This window comes from Phalacrocorax aristotelis, chromosome 4 (assembly GCF_949628215.1).
Source record: "Phalacrocorax aristotelis chromosome 4, bGulAri2.1, whole genome shotgun sequence".
Taxonomy (NCBI): Eukaryota; Metazoa; Chordata; class Aves; order Suliformes; family Phalacrocoracidae; genus Phalacrocorax; species Phalacrocorax aristotelis.
Window position 1 is genome coordinate 17,516,980 of NC_134279.1, and position 12,122 is coordinate 17,529,101.

The window sequence follows — 12,122 nt, forward strand, 5'->3', positions numbered from 1 at the left end:
GCAAATCCTTTTCTGTTTCACCTGATCCCAGTTACTCAGGGTCACTCTGTGTGCGTTCATAGCGCACGGCCAGCGGTGAGTGTGCAAGTGCCATCTCTAAGTCCTCTGCAGTGCAGGACTGGGCTTGTGTGCTTGTGCCAGTGTGCACCCAGCAGTGGAGGCTCCTCTTCTCAAATAGGGAGCCAAGTGGTATTTCAGTCACCATCCAAAGCCTTCAAGGACTATTTTCTATTAGTTTTTTTACCTGCAGTCCGTGATGCATAATAAAAATAAACAAACATGGCAATACTACTACTATTAAACTAAAAAAAAAAAAAAAAAAAAAAGCTGGAAGTTCTTAGTCTCAAGAAGAGGGTGGAGCGGGGGAAAAGTGCAGAGCCCATATAACAATGGGGAGTCCGCTTTATTAGTATTAAGGAGGAAAATAAAATCTGCTCTGGCAGTAGTGAAATAAAGCACCAGGAAGATTACGTCAGTCTTTGTTTGCACACAGTATGATTCTTCTCTTTCACCAGCCAATTTGTATATTTGAAAAGGCAGTTGCTTGGCTAAAATAATTAGCTGAACTTCATCCAATTCCCCAGTTATGTGAAAAAATATTTGAAGAAATATAGACAATTGTTGTTGAGCAATTAAAAAAAAAAATAGTGGTCACTGAACAATTATAGCGCCTTGTCTAAATACCCACATATATATCATAGTTTCAAAATGAAACAGGCAATTCTCAGTGACTCTGTGCTGTAGCTGTTATGGATACAAGTCATGTATCATTATTTTATGCTTTAACAGGCAAAAAATACGTATTAATGAAGGACATCGTCTTATTATATACTCCTTTACTCCAGGCTATTTTAGATTATTATTCTGGGAAGAACGTACAGAATTTTTGTCTATTTCAGTGTTTGAATAAGAGACCATTGCAACAATTTGACTAAGAATTCCTCATAGGAGTGTAGTATATTAACAAGAACTTCAGTGACTCGGAAGTAACTTCTCCTTGTTGTTCCTGCATGTTCATCCTTGGGCCTAGACCCGTTGCATTTTCAGGAAAAGTGGTAATCAGAGATTTTGAAATGTAAGTTACTTGGGAAAGATGCATAAGGGCTGCTGGCTGAGGCAGTGGTCGTCCCAACTGCTTCTTAACCTCAGACTCCTCGGTAGACATGAAGGCAGTAACACGAGGTCATGCACTTTAGTTTTGTTAAACCACCTCCCCATTTTTCCAGACCTGCCAGCCGTAGTTTTATGGGACTGTTATTCAAGATGAGAATAGCAAAGGTGTCTGCTGACATGGTGGAAATCCCTGATCCCAGGGCCCTTCTGGCTTGTGGACCTGAGTGCACATGATCGGCAGCGGAGCTCTTTGCCATGGGTTTTCCCGTCTCTGTGGCTGCAGGCAGCCTTGGAGGCTGATGGGCTGGGGCCAGGGCTGATCGCCCTGAATGGTGCAGGCTGCAGGTGTGAGGCTGTGGGTCCTCCTTGGCCATGCTTCCGCCCAGCTCGTCTCTGCACCAGACACTTCTGAAACCTGTTTCCACCCGTATGTCAACTGATGGAGGATGTGCCATTTAAAATGTGCATGCAATGGGTGTAGTTCGCCTGTCACACGAGTTCTGACCCCTTCAGGAGGCTCACACTGAGAACTGGGCAGGGGTGAACACACACTGACAATTCAAACACATTTTAAAGCATTTTTGCTAGTTCATTAACATCGTCGCTGCGTAAAACCCAAATTACGTTTGTTTCTGTTCCTTTTGTTTGGATGTTAATGGTGCCTGTGGTCTGCCAGGTAGGAAAGTGAACTCAGCCATCCATTGCAGATGGCATGAGAGTCGAGCAAGGGGATGCCCGGGTCCCCCAAAGCTCACAGGCAGTGGGTTTTTCTGCCAGCATGGGGACCAGGCAGCCCTCTGGGGCTGGCAGGGCTCCAGCTGCATCTCCGTAGTCCCCAGCTCCCTCACCTAACCTGAACTCTGCAGCTGTGCGGTGTGTCTTACTGACCTCTGCACAATCAGTATTTGGTTTCCAGGTCACGCTTCGCTTTCCTCATGCGTGGGCTGCCCTGTGCGTGTTGCGCTCTCTGGTATTTATCCTGTGGATTTTGTTTCTCTCTTTTCAGGGAACGGATGCGCCAGTCTGCTATGTTTGAACTGTGCCAGGGGATGCACCAGATCAGCCTGCAGTTCATTCGCTTGCAGCTTAGCTTTGAGGAGTACACTATAATGAAAGTTTTGCTGCTATTAAGCACAGGTAAGTTTGATGGTTACATGGGAATACCTGAAAATATTCCAATTCACAAAGAAGTGCAGTGATTTTAACTAATGTGACAGAAGAGCCAAACTGTTTCCACCAGGGCCACAGGAATTAGCCTGATTTTGTGTCTTAGGGTTTACCTGCAGATCTCAGTCTCCATTAGCACGGGAAGTATCTTTTCAGTTTGAATGTGTCATGTGCATTGGAAGGACAGGCGTGCCTGGGCAAGAGGGCTTGCCCCCCCTCTCTGGAGGGGAACCACCCGAGTTGGCCAGGCAACAGCTGTGGAGTTTGGGGAGAAATCCCCACTCAACGCCACCAGTTTGGGTGACTCAACGTCACCTTCAAGATCAAAAGACGTACGTTGCCTGTACTGCAAAATGGGTGTTTTTTCCAATGCCAAGTGAATTGAGAATGGTAAATCCTTTTACAGGGCTCTGAGAGTTTAATAAATGACAGTGCACGCTTTATTTTTCTCTCGAGTGTCGTGCTTTGAATTTTCTTGAGAAACAAAATTACATCTTGGTGTTTGTTACAGCACTGTGTAGTAATTAGCAGATCTCTTGATCTTATCTTTCTCAAAATATTGGAAAACTCCCGTCCTAGTACGGTTGTATAAATACACAGGCATTTTGTACGTTACTTTTCCATCAGTCTTGATGAAAAAGCCAATTACCTGTAAAAATACTTTCTTCTATGTAATCATGCTGCTTTTTGTGGGATCTGCTCAGTGACATCATGGTGAGATAACGTATCAGCTCAATCGGTGGGCGTTCGTGATGTCACTTCAGTGAACTCACCGGGCAAGAATTCCCCCAGCAGAAGGAGACGGGATGTAGGGGCATTGGGTGGGGAGAGGAGGGGCGGGAGATCAAAGGGGCTGCTGCGCTTACTCTGGCTTTCACTTGCAAGTTGTCAGCAGCAAGACGCACGCCCGAGGCTGCCGGGGCCAGGGGCTGCCTGGGCTCGTGTTGCACAGAGCGTCTCCCCAGTTGGTGGTGAGAGGAGCCCAGCATGCCCTTTGAGATCTTGCTGTCTTCTCCCATCACCCCATCTTCTGCCCCAGCAAGCTGAGAGAAGAAACGAATGGCAATCGACGGGCATTAGTTGTGCAGAACTAGAAAGCGCTTATCACTGTCACTGCTAAAGGACGCCAGAGCAGGGTGAGGCAGTGGCAGATTTAAGACACCCAGGAGGCCTCTGAGTCCCCAGCCATGGCGTGGGCATGTTGGCTGCAGGCAGAGCTAGGTGCCTACGAAGGGATTTGCCGCGTTCAGCAAAGCCGAGCAGCAGCCCCTTCAGGCGAGGTGGTGGGATGGGCACTCTCTCCCTGTCTGCGGTGCCTTTTGTTCAGACCTCGCCTGTCCCACCCAGCTGGTAGCCCTGTGGTTGAAGTACTTTGCCTTTGAAGGAGGACGTGAAGCTGCTCTTCCCATCCCGGCTGGAGGGGATTTGGATCTGCTAACAGAAACCTCCTGAGGCTGTACCTTTTCTGGGCTCAGCTGTCTCCCTCCCCTTAAAGCTATTCCAGCTCCCCGCGACAGGGAGAGACACCGTTCGGGGAGCACTTTGTGTCCAGATCCCCAGGTCCCACTCCACCAAGGGGTCGAGGAGATGGTCTGCTGGTGCAACAGGGACTCTGGGGAGGTGATACGCTCCAGGGTACCCCTGGGGGGAAATGGGCTTTTCTGAAGTTTGTCACTCATGGGCTTTCCAGAAGCAACTAGCAGTGCTTAACGTGGATGTGCTTGGGGGCGTCTAGCTCCCAAAACGTTCTTGGGAGAGTGTCTGGATTGGAGATCTTTCTACTTTTTAATCAGTCCTAAAGGGGGAGAATCTTTAGAAAAAGAGCCTAAAGGCATTCTAAAAACGTAGCAAAATCTCTTTAAGCTAGGTATTTATTATTCTACCCTCTTGAGAGTGTTAACTAATGATCATCTGTTAGGTGAGATCAGCGTAGCCAGTTAACTTCAGCTAGCTGCGTCCTTCTGAAATGCACACCACAGTCACTAGAAAACCTACTAAAAATAGTTTGGTTTGGGAGAATCAGGATATTTATGTGAGAGAGAGAGAACGAGCACAAAATGGAAATGAGGACAGTGATAAAACCCAGAAAGTGTTATGTGGAGGGCAGCAAACCTGGTTTTGAACCATCGCACCTTGATACAACCTTATGACGGAAAACACCAGGTTTGTTTTTATTTAAAATTTTTTATTGAATTGTGTGATAAGCAAGAGTACAAGTTATTCTGAAACTTTCATGATGACCACATCAAGGAAGTTTCACTCCATTTACATGTGGAAGAAACCACACATTACAACTCAATTGTTTTCTTGCTTTCCACAGACCATAGATTTTGGGAGCTTGCCAAAAGCATTGCTGCATTTAATAAGTAAAATCAGAAACACTGGGCAAACCTCCAGAATTTCATGTTTTGCTTGAGTTCTCTTTATTTGTGGTCTTTCTTTCTTTCTTAATAATCTGGCTAGTGTGATGGTATAATAATTTTCAGACAGAATAGTAAAACACATAGTATTAGACAAAGAAAGAGTGGCTCTAACAGTCATTAAGCAGCATGTAGGAATACAGGCCTGTAAATATTACAGGAAATGTAAAGCCCACGCTTTTTGTGTAAGGGCCACAATATGCTCTGATGGCTTTACTCATCTTGATTGGTGTCTCTGTATTCATTCAACTTCAAGTGAATTTGTACATCTGTTCCAGACAGTTTCTTCTATCTGTCAGCTCTGAGAGATTCGGCATCTAGAATTTTAAAATTACATATTATGTTTATATAATATAAAGATGTAGTATTTACCGAGTGGTAGGCAGGTTGCTGCGTTACCTCCTAGGCTTTTTCTAAAAATTTCTCCTTGTGCCCCCTTCCAGCATTTGATGGTTGCAAGTCCTTGCTGCTCATGTGGTGGTAGACATCCTCCTTGTTTTCCATTGCTAAATTGCTCTGGTAGATACTGGCAATAGAAGATACTGGTGCTTTTTCTTAAAGCTTCTACTCTGGAGCCATTTGGGCAGTTGTTACGTGCTTATGATGTGATTGCAGTGGGACAGAAGGCAGTTCATAGGATTTCAAAGAGAAGGGAGCGGATGAACAAGACAATTTCCATCAAGATGTTGAGTCAGGGTAAGCTAAATTGGAAGAACACCTTTTTTTTCTTTCTTTTTTCAATAAGTAACTTCCTATGTAGCTTACTCTGACATAGCTTTCTGGCTTGCTTAGAAAATAAACTCACTCGTATACAGTGTAGTATTTTGTTTTCCTCCCATGGACTAGCATTAAGAGATGCAGAGTAGAAAAAATATTTGATAGTTAAGCAGTATTCAACCAATCCTGGTATTAAAACACCAGAACATTTTGTGTAATGTTGTTAATAACACCTTTGGCATTTTCCTAGAGATCTGATCCTATAAGCCATTCCCGTTCGGGGCAGAACCTGCTGGACTGCAAGGGCATTTGCAGTCTGGATAGAAACAGCGTGTTTGCTTTTGTAATTAGCCTTGCTGGCATCAGTCACAGTGAGAAGTATCAGAAAACTCTACTTTTAGTCCATTTGTGAAATGATCCCTCTGGCAGATGGGAACTTTGATAGGACACTAGAAATGCTTGCAACTGTATGTTGTGGTCAGACACTGGGTCAGGATTCCTGTTTGGAAAATAGTCTTCTGTTTCATGCAGAATAATGGCTCTGTTTATTCTAGGTGTTGTGCAGATGCTTACTAACATTCAAAGAAATTTTAAATGTTACCTGATGGCATAAAAATGTGTCACTTGGTCTAGCATTTCTGCATATAACAGCTGTAATTCTGTACCTTCCCCTCCTCTGCCAAGTGTGGGGAATCATTCAAGAATAATAAATCATGTCCTCAACGTCTAAAAACATACCCTCGATACATCTGCCTTTTTTGGGGTTGGGTTGTTGTTGTTGGTTTTTTGGTTGGTTGGTTGGTTGGTTTTGGGGTGGTTGGGTTTTTTTTGTGGTTGGGTTGTATTAAAAACAGTTTCAGCATGAGGTTAGCATGTGTCATATTTCTGAGATGTTATCTTGTCCTCTGCCCCAGCTTCTGCAGTCACAGATCTGGAGAGGATGCTTGAATCACTTGAAAATCTGTATGATGTTGTGGATTCCTTACTAATGTCTGTGAAATTATGGACTTTGCTTAAAGGTTTAATTCCTTCATCCATTAACTAGTATAACTTTTTAAGTATGCACATCAAAAGAATAAGCAATACAGTTAATATTAATATAAGACTGTCTTTTCGATGACAGTTCCCAAGGATGGTCTCAAAAGCCAAGCTGCATTTGAAGAAATGAGGGCAAATTACGTTAAAGAACTAAAGAAGATGGTAACTAAATGTCCAAGTAACTCTGGGCAAAGCTGGCAGAGATTCTACCAACTGACTAAACTTCTTGACTCCATGCATGATGTAAGTATAACTCCTCAGGGAGCACAGACAAGTTAAGCAAAAATCTCTCCGTTAAGGTAAACCAGGAGTCTTCAATTGTGTTAACTAGCAGGGAGGAAAAAAAATTAAATCCTTTCTAAAGCAACATCTGAGAGAAATCGTTAGATGAGTTTAAGGACAACTGCCAAGTAAAATAAGAAAATATAAGTCATTAAGGGCTGGGTCCTGCTGCCTTCTCCTGTGTTAAATGGTAGCTTGTTCCTCCAATGATTCACTTCAGGTCAGTAGAGCTATTAATGGGGTCAGAGGCTCTTCAGCAGGAGAAGTGGTGTTAGCTGCGACCCTAACTTAGACACAGCGCCCGTGCGCCACACGGAGCATCCCATGAGTCGCTTCTCAGTGAAAGGTACCAGATCAGTGTGTCGTGCATCTAACATGCCTGTTGTGCTAATAAATGTTGAATTAATTTGGTGATCTTTTACAGCTGGGATTGTAGTGATGATGATTTTAAAAGATGTATCAAGACCTTGGAGCCATCTTGGGTATTTGAAGCTTTATTTGAGCTTTTCCAGTAAAAGATTCACTGTATTGTCAGGTTATTTCTACTGCCCTGTCTTACTCCAATGTGAGGTGTTTGTTTTACGTGCGTCAGGTGTGGCATGTGATGAAGGACGTGAGAAACTGCAAGTTTAGTCCCAAAACACCCAGGCTGTTGGTGCCGCAGCCCGGAGTGACTCTGAAGGGTTGTGGTAGGTGCCCAGCGCGAGGGACCAGCTCGTGATGTCAGGAGGGGTATCCGTAATGTTGAGCTGGTGAGCAGGGAGCAACCTGGTTCTAGCTGGTAAAATATAAGTGCAGAGACTTCCCTTTCCAAGTGCAGTGAGCAGCAGCGGGGGTGTATCTCCATGCTCCCCGTACTGGAGCCTGGAGCCCCCACAGAGGAAGCCAGTGACCCAGCTGTAATGGTCTCCTCAAGCAGAGAGGTTTTCCCCAGTGCCCCCTGAGAGTGCCCTGGGCACCAGCCCCTTGCTTGGGGCCAGGAGGGCGGGCACCCACCCTCTCTGAAGCTGTGCCACGGTGGGTGCAGCAAGTGACGGGAGGCTCGTGGGGCCAGTGAGAGCATCCTTTAGTCGTGTTTGGGTGCAAGAGAGGAGGGGTCCCATGAGCAGAGACTGAAGCCCAGCAACACGTGCTGATCATCTCCCATTAAAAGCAGGTAAACTGCAGCAAAGGAGAAAACTATCCTACTCCATCCTGGGTGGGCAGGGAAGTAACTTTGCTGCATGAAGAACCTACAGCGCTTGCTTTCAGAGCCTGCATGTAAATGTACTTCTTTGTAGTTGACTAAAATTTCATTTTTGTAGAGACAGTACAGTGCAGTGCACTTCAGGTCAAATCTGTATAAGAGCCTGAGGTCTGTTTACAGAATGTACATATGGAATTATTTTTCAAATATTGTTCTGTTGTTCATTAAAACATTGCAAATCTTAGTGGGAGGCAGGGGGAGTATTATTAGTACTGCAGTAATGGCTCATTCTTCAGAGATCGGGTTTCACTTGCTCCGTGCCAGCAAAGGAAGTTGTAGTGTTTCAGTGGAAAGAAAGGGGTGATAAAATCATTTGCAAGATATTCACGTCTGAACCTCAGGGCAGCATAACAAACCCCTGCATTTATGGAGTTTTCTAATCCTCTTCAGAATAGGCAGTGTCTAGGATTTGTTATTTAAATGGGTGTGTTTGTGTGGTTAAGGTGACTGGATGACAGACTCGCAGTGAGAATGCTACCGTGTCCTACAGACATTTTCCAAAACACAGCATTAACCACTGGGAGCTGAACTAACCAGAGGAAGCAGACTGCTCTTGCATTTTGTTTAATTTTTAATTAAGCTATTTTTACATTACTTTTTTTTTAATAGAGCACTTTCTTACAAAGGACTTTTTAAAGAAAGTCCCATTGTCAGCATTCTCCATTAAAAAGGCTGGTTGTCTGCACAACAGTGCTTCCTTTCAGAGATGATATTGGAGACTTGTTCAACAAAGGCACTTGTTTATTTTTTCCTTTTTAAAACTGATTTTTTGCTTTTTGGGTTTTGAAATCCATCAGAATAAATTTAGAGTGCTGATAATATTAATGAGAAGTGAGAATTACTCTTCTCCCCCCACTGCCTGTTAGCGCAGAATTTCTCCGTGCTATCAATGTAAATGCAAATTTTCTGCTCGATTCCTTAGTATAGGAGGAACACTTTTTCAGCTGTCACCTATGTATTTTTAACTTACTCCATTATAATTTTAGAGGATCAGAATATATTTGGTGCTGAGCTCAGAATATATTTGGTGCGTGTTTACATGCTGCTGTAGCCACAGCACTGGCATTTGCAGCGCAAGCCCGAAGGGACTGGTGCAGAATTCATGCTTATTCAGCCCTGCTGCTGCCTCCAGCTTTTCCACCGGAGCAAAGCAGCATCTTGTCATTCGTGGAGTTTGCTTTACCTGAGTGTAGCGATAAACAGCAAAAAAAAAAAACGCTGCTCCTTTGCACCTTCACACTCACGTTCATCGACCTCATTTTTAAGCAGTGTTTCTGAGGACTATGTGAAGTAAAGCACATGGCGCTATCAAATTACAGTCTGCTGAGCTTATATAATATGAGGAAGAAAAAAAATCTCAAACCAAGATGGTTTTACATTGTTCAGTATACTAAATCATTCATCCGCACAGTGAACATATGTGCAGGTAGAAGAGTGTCGAGGTGAGGAGAAAAGAAATTTTCAAGAAGGCCAGGTAGGCACTTAAGTATTTGAAAAAAATCAGCAACTTCATTTAATGATCCATAAAGCCTCAAAGAACCAAAAGTGCAACCGAAAAGTAAGAAATCAGAACCTATCCCGAGCAGACAAGATTAACATGGTTTCACGCGCACGTGTGCGCATGCCCGCAGTCGGCCTCAGGAGCGTGCCTGCAGGCTGCTGTGTAGTTTGCGTCACTGCTGCCCTGCACCGAAATGCTCTGTATTTGCATGATGCTGCGTGGAAGCAGTGGTTGCTGATGCAGCAGGCGCTGGCTGACAGTGTCAGTCTGGTTACACAGCGCGCCCTTCCTTTCCCTCGGCTCAGGACAACAGCAAGGAGTAGCTCGTTGCTGGTTACCTGCTGTTGTGCTATGGCTAGCCTCGCCCGTGTGGATGGACCCCAGCGTGGCCGGTGGGTGTTTTCTGGGAGCGTGGAGGGCATCAACATAACCAATATATTGCCTTCTTGTAAGGATTGCATTTCTACTGTTGTGGCTGGCCTGCATGCATCATTTCGTGAAGCAGAGTTATGCGTTGAGAACCGTAGCGTAGCAAGGACAACTGCCCTCTCTGCCCAGGACGTAAAGGTTTCGGTCTTGTGCCCATGAATGGCCGTGGGCATTTCAGGGAGAGCCGCGTATGCAGCGCTTGGACGTAGGTGAACTGCATTACATGATCAGACAAATGGCATGCAGGAACATTAGAAACAGATGTACTACATATGGTATCAAAAACTTCATTTGGATCCTCCTCAACGTCTCCTGTTGGCTTTGGCAGGAAGGGTTGTATCTTGCATGGCAAGCCTTATTTCATATAGAGAGCGTAGTGTATGGTTAGGCGGTTTGCAGAACAAAAGCCGAATTTGGTTTCAATCTGACTGATACTAAACAGACTGAGTTAAGAGGGCTTTTGTTTCGATGCCATGACATTAAACCCTAATGTGAACCTTCCCCTTGTCTTGGCAAGGCAGAGCATTGCACTGTCATTTGCTTGTTGATATTTTCTGCCAAACAAAAATAAATTCTTTAAGGCTCATGCTGCTGAATAATTAATTTTTTATGGTTCCTGAAGGGAATACTTTATAGCTGAGGTGGATCTTTCCATAGGCTGAGAGCGCCAGGATTATGCTCACTGAAAAAGCTGACAGTGGGAAGAAGGGCACAGATCCTCGAGGGGCAGGTTTGCAAGGCAAGCTGTGGTGGATGCAAACGTGCCTCTGCAGGTGCTTAATCCCACAAATACGAAGCTGCAGATGAGCCCCTCAGCTGTTGCCAACACCTTTGGGTGCACTTACTCCTGCTACTGATCTGCCAAAGTTGTGCCCCACAGCTGAGGAGCTGTTTGGAGCCTTGCTTTAGTCCCAGTGCCTGTGTTCTCAGAGTAGGCATTTTCTCTACTCAAAGCCTAGATCCAGTCCCTACTCCTGGTGTGGCCCCTACAAAAGCAGCAGTGATGTAAGAGTGTGCCTGGGTGTGTGTTGCAACAGCTACTATGCATCTGTCAAGTGAGAGATGGATTCCCAGCTCCCTAATGTAGTCGAGGGGCTACTCTGAGGGTTGTTGTGCTCAGTTTGTGATGACTGGATCTCTTCTTCACGTTAATAGGTGTTTGTTGGAGGGCAGAACCCTGCTACTGTCGACAGAAGAGCAAGGGAGACTTGGCTCAAAAGTCACCCTGGCCAAGGCCTGAGGATGTTTCATTGGTGTGTGATACCGTGGGTTTGCATGCATCCTCCAACATACATACGAGTTCGACTCACATTCCTCCATGTCATGTCCAGGTGTCAAGCACTGTGGTTTCAGCATGCACATGTTTATGAAGGAAACCCGAAGAAATGAGTGCAGTTCCTAAATCAGATAAATCCACCTGTCCAAGCAGAACTAGGTTCCACATTTGATCTGGTCAGATACTGTTAGTGCCTAATCCATATGCGTTTTATCCACCTTTTACTCCTTGCTGGCCTGAAGTAAATACTGCATAGGTGTAATCAGAGGCTTCATCTCTTGGTCTTACCTCATTTTCCCTGTGTTTGTGAGAGGTTTTACTCACAGAATCACAGAATGGCAGGGGTTGGAAGGGTCCTCTGGAGATCATCTTGTCCAACCCCCCCTGCTTGAGCAGGGACACCCAGAGCAGGGGGCACAGGGACGCATCCAGGTGGGTTTTGAATGTCTCCAGGGAAGGGACTCCACAGCCTCCCTGGGCAGCCTGTGCCGCTGCTCTGGCACCCTCACAGGAAAGAAGTTTTTCCTCATATTGAGGTGGAACTTTCTCTGTTCAAACTTGTGCCCATTGACCCTTGGCCTGGCGTTGGGCACCACTGAAGAGAGTCTGGCCCCATCCTCTTGACACCTGCCCTTCAGATATTTATAGGTATTGATGAGATACACCCTCAGTCTTCTCTTGTCCAGGCTGACAAACCCAGGTCTCTCAGCCTTTCCTCACAAGGGAGATGCTCCAGTTCCCTGATCATCTTCATAGCTCTCCGCTGGGCTCTCTCCAGCAGTTCCCTGTCCTTCTTAAGCTGGGGGGCCCAAAACTGGACACAGGACTCCAAATGTGGCCTCACTAGGGCAGAGTAGAGGGGGAGAATAACCTCTTTGGGTTAGAGTTCAAGATTTCATAAGCAGCTAGGAATTAGCCACTGTAGCACCAAAA

General features: G+C 45.3%; 1 protein-coding gene across 6 annotated transcripts in view; it reads left to right on the forward strand.

Moving 5' to 3' along the window:
• NR3C2 (nuclear receptor subfamily 3 group C member 2) overlaps positions 1-12,122 on the forward strand; it is a 215,095-nt gene that overhangs the window by 194,531 nt on the left and 8,442 nt on the right. For 5 of the 6 annotated variants that reach the window (XM_075090423.1, XM_075090425.1, XM_075090421.1 and 2 more), the window contains 2 exons: positions 2,120-2,250; positions 6,541-6,698. In XM_075090423.1, the coding sequence (XP_074946524.1) occupies positions 2,120-2,250; positions 6,541-6,698 (289 nt within the window). The remainder of the gene's footprint in view (positions 1-2,119; positions 2,251-6,540; positions 6,699-12,122) is intronic. The other variant, XM_075090424.1, reaches the window with a different exon arrangement.